At 37.9% G+C, this 3096-nt stretch overlaps 1 protein-coding gene across 1 annotated transcript; it reads left to right on the top strand.

The window, feature by feature from the left end:
* The first annotated feature begins 901 nt into the window (after positions 1–901).
* On the top strand, positions 902–2892 carry LOC132176491 (Carbohydrate-binding X8 domain superfamily protein). Its single transcript, XM_059588719.2, has 3 exons — positions 902–1033; positions 1648–2538; positions 2827–2892. Exons 1-3 carry the CDS (start codon positions 934–936, stop codon positions 2856–2858), a joined length of 1023 nt encoding a protein of 340 aa, XP_059444702.2. The 5' UTR covers positions 902–933; the 3' UTR covers positions 2859–2892.
* Positions 2893–3096: the final 204 nt, after the last annotated feature.

A 3096-nucleotide genomic window follows, 5' to 3' on the forward strand; every position in this document is an offset into this window, starting at 1 on the left:
TTTTCATATATGGGAATAGTTATTCTTAATAATGGTGTACAACCAAACAAAATAATAGTTATTTTATATGAACACTCAATTCCAGACGTTTATTCCATGTACCAATCATGCCCTAAATGACTATGTCAATCCACAAAAAAATAAATAATTAAATAAATACAACACAAACCATTTACGTACTATTTTTTTTTTCTTCTTTAAATTCTTAGATAAATCTCCACTCCTAGAATCATCCAAAAGAAAAAAAGGAAAATTTGGTGCCTTGACATATGCACTTTTGAATATGTGATTGGTAGCGAAAGCTACCACCTTTAGGGTAAAACTTGTAAAAAAAAAATGAAATTCCTAGTCAGCATCTAATTATAATAACAAATAGGTTACAATATACATGGCTACCATACACCATGAATCAAGAGCACTAGAGGTATACGACAAGGATCTTGGTTTGGCCCTCCTCCAATATGAGAGAAAAAGAGAGAGCTTTGAGTAGAAAGCAAGCAAAACAAAAGGCCCCAAAAAAACCCTGCTTTCGTTTTTTCAAGCACCAAGCAAGCATATATGCCGAGTGCATGCAAAAATATATAATTAGGCAAAAGATGATAATCTGCACAGGAGGTGAACAACTTCCCATAAAACACACCTTCTCTTGCACCTTTTTCCATCTTTTTTTGTGTTACTATTCGATTATATCTCTCTAAGCAAAGTGACTGTATGCCAAAGTTGAGCTGCTAAAGAATAAATCTTTATGGCCACTTGTCCCCCATGCCCTTGCTTTTCTTGCTACTTCTAGGGCTCCATCTCCTACACTGCCTAGCTTGGCCTCTCTCTCTCTCTCTCTCTCTCTCTCTCTCTCTGTATATATATATATAAATACACAACCCCTTTGTGCTGCCTTGGGGCCTTTGAGTGCTTGTTGTGGGATCATAGGAAGTCATGGAAAGAAGCTGCAGATCAGGCTACAACATGATGAGAGTTTGCTTTTTACTACTTCTCTATATAACTATTGCAGCCTGCATTTTCTTCACTCATTGTGGTAAGCCTCTTATGTGTGCATGGTTACTTAGAGTAAAGAGATATATAGAATTATTCCCACTACATATTTCAACATCTTTTTTACAATTTATTTAATTATAGAATTCACTCGTCCTACTACAAAACTACTTTAGACTACTCAAAATTTAGGCAATTTTACTTGCTGGGAAAAGAGTATCTCATCAGCTGAATAATTCAAGACACAATTTCCACGTCATCAGAAACTATATGATTTTTTCGATGTGTGAAGTAAAGGTTACAAACAACCTTTCCTTTGCTTAAGTAGGAAGGAAGTATAGAAAACCATATGTTTAATCCAGCAGAGCCATGACAGAATAGGTAGCTGCAGAATTGAAACAACTTCTGTTGTTGTAGATAATATATGGATTATGCCTCTTCCCCCTCTCTCTTAGCCCTTTTCCCTTTGTATTCATCAGAATAAAATAAATAAATAAATAAATAAATAAGGATATGGGTTATGCAGCTACTGTATACTTGTAAATATATATTTTAAATTGTGCATTACAAGTTTATGATAATTGTAAAAATGAAGCACATATATGATCACATTTGTCACATGATCAGTTGACAAAACTCTCAATTTTTTCTAAGCAGAAGCAAGAAGATCAGTGCAACAATCCAGACTTCCAAGACATCCCAGAAGTACTTCAATCATCAAAACCACAAAGAAGTTGAAAGTTAGAAGAAAGTTGGGCATTCTTGACCCATTGCTGAATTCTTTAAGCACCCAAACCTACAGTTTGAGTTCACCATTTTCTTTGCCACCATTTGAGTCCCTAGGTCCAATGCCCATGCCTGAAAATGCTCCTCCTTCTCCATATTGCCTTTATCCACCCAATACCCCACAACCTCCTTCTACAGCCATTCCAGGCCCTGTAGGATACACACCCTCATCACCATTCTATCTCCCACCAGCTCTTCCAATCTCACCTCCAAGCCCAACCACCACCATTCCAGGCCCACCTACAACTCTTCCTGGCCCACCAGAAGTTGTACCTAGTCCCTTTGTATACATTCCAACCCCACCCGGGTCCACGTTCAGCCCACCTTACTATGAGCCCAGCCCGCCAAGCTACGTCCCAAGCCCGCCTTCGTATGTTCCATCTCCTAGTACTGGGTTTGTTCCAAGCCCACCTTCGTATGTTCCGTCTCCTACTATTTTTGTTCCGAGCCCACCAGTGTTTGAACCGCCAGTGGTGTTTCCGCCACCGACCGGGCCGCCACCTCCAAACAAGGCCCCGAACACAGCCCTTTGGTGTGTGGCTAAGCCATCAGTGCCTGACCCAATCATTCAGGAAGCAATGGACTATGCTTGTTGGTCTGGAGCTGATTGCGCTTCAATTCAGCCCGATGGGTCCTGCTTTCACCCCAACACTTTGTTTGCACACGCTTCATTCGCTTTCAATAGCTACTGGCAGAGGACCAGAGTGGCCGGTGGCACGTGCGAGTTCGGTGGGACAGCCATGCTCGTCACAGTTGATCCAAGTGAGTTTACTTCAAAGTCTTATCATTTCTAAAAAAAAAAAAAAAAAAAGTTCAATTCATTTTATTAATTAGAGCGTGTTTGGTATTCCGATTTCAGAAACTAAAAATATTATTTTAAATTAAATCTGTTGTTTTTAAAAAAATTACGATAAAAATTAGCGTTTTCAAAGTACAGCTAAAAAAATATTTTTTAAAACGCACAATTTTCCTTTAAAATTGTCCAATGGTTAATGTATTTTATCTCATACTGTATTTCATAAAACTAATCCTACTTATTTCTGTGGACAGGCTATGATGGATGCCACTTTGACTACTACTAATACTTTTCAAGATAGAAGAGATGGCAGGAAGACAGATCTGTCCTTCTTTTTTTTTTCTTTTTTTTTTTTCAATTTTCTGTCTGTACCAATTTTTGTTCACAATAATTAGTATGTTATGCATATTACAAACTCAAAGGGAACTCAACATAAATTTTGTAACTACTCCCCAAGTTATAAGATATTGATAGATGGGTATCATTTGAATTCATGGTTTTGAAATGTGGGTCTCCCTCTTATT

The sequence above is a fragment of the Corylus avellana genome, chromosome 3 (genome assembly GCF_965113065.1).
Source record: "Corylus avellana chromosome 3, dhCorAvel1.hap1.2, whole genome shotgun sequence".
NCBI classification, from domain to species: domain Eukaryota; kingdom Viridiplantae; phylum Streptophyta; class Magnoliopsida; order Fagales; family Betulaceae; genus Corylus; species Corylus avellana.

Bases quoted from the DNA above. Each gene is read 5' to 3' on its own strand.
- LOC132176491 (XM_059588719.2), top strand. From the start codon at position 934: ATGGAAAGAAGCTGCAGATCAGGCTACAACATGATGAGAGTTTGCTTT. The intron at 1,034-1,647 runs GTAAGCCTCTTA...TTTTCTAAGCAG, and splicing joins CATTTTCTTCACTCATTGTG to AAGCAAGAAGATCAGTGCAA. The intron at 2,539-2,826 runs GTGAGTTTACTT...TTCTGTGGACAG, and splicing joins GCTCGTCACAGTTGATCCAA to GCTATGATGGATGCCACTTT.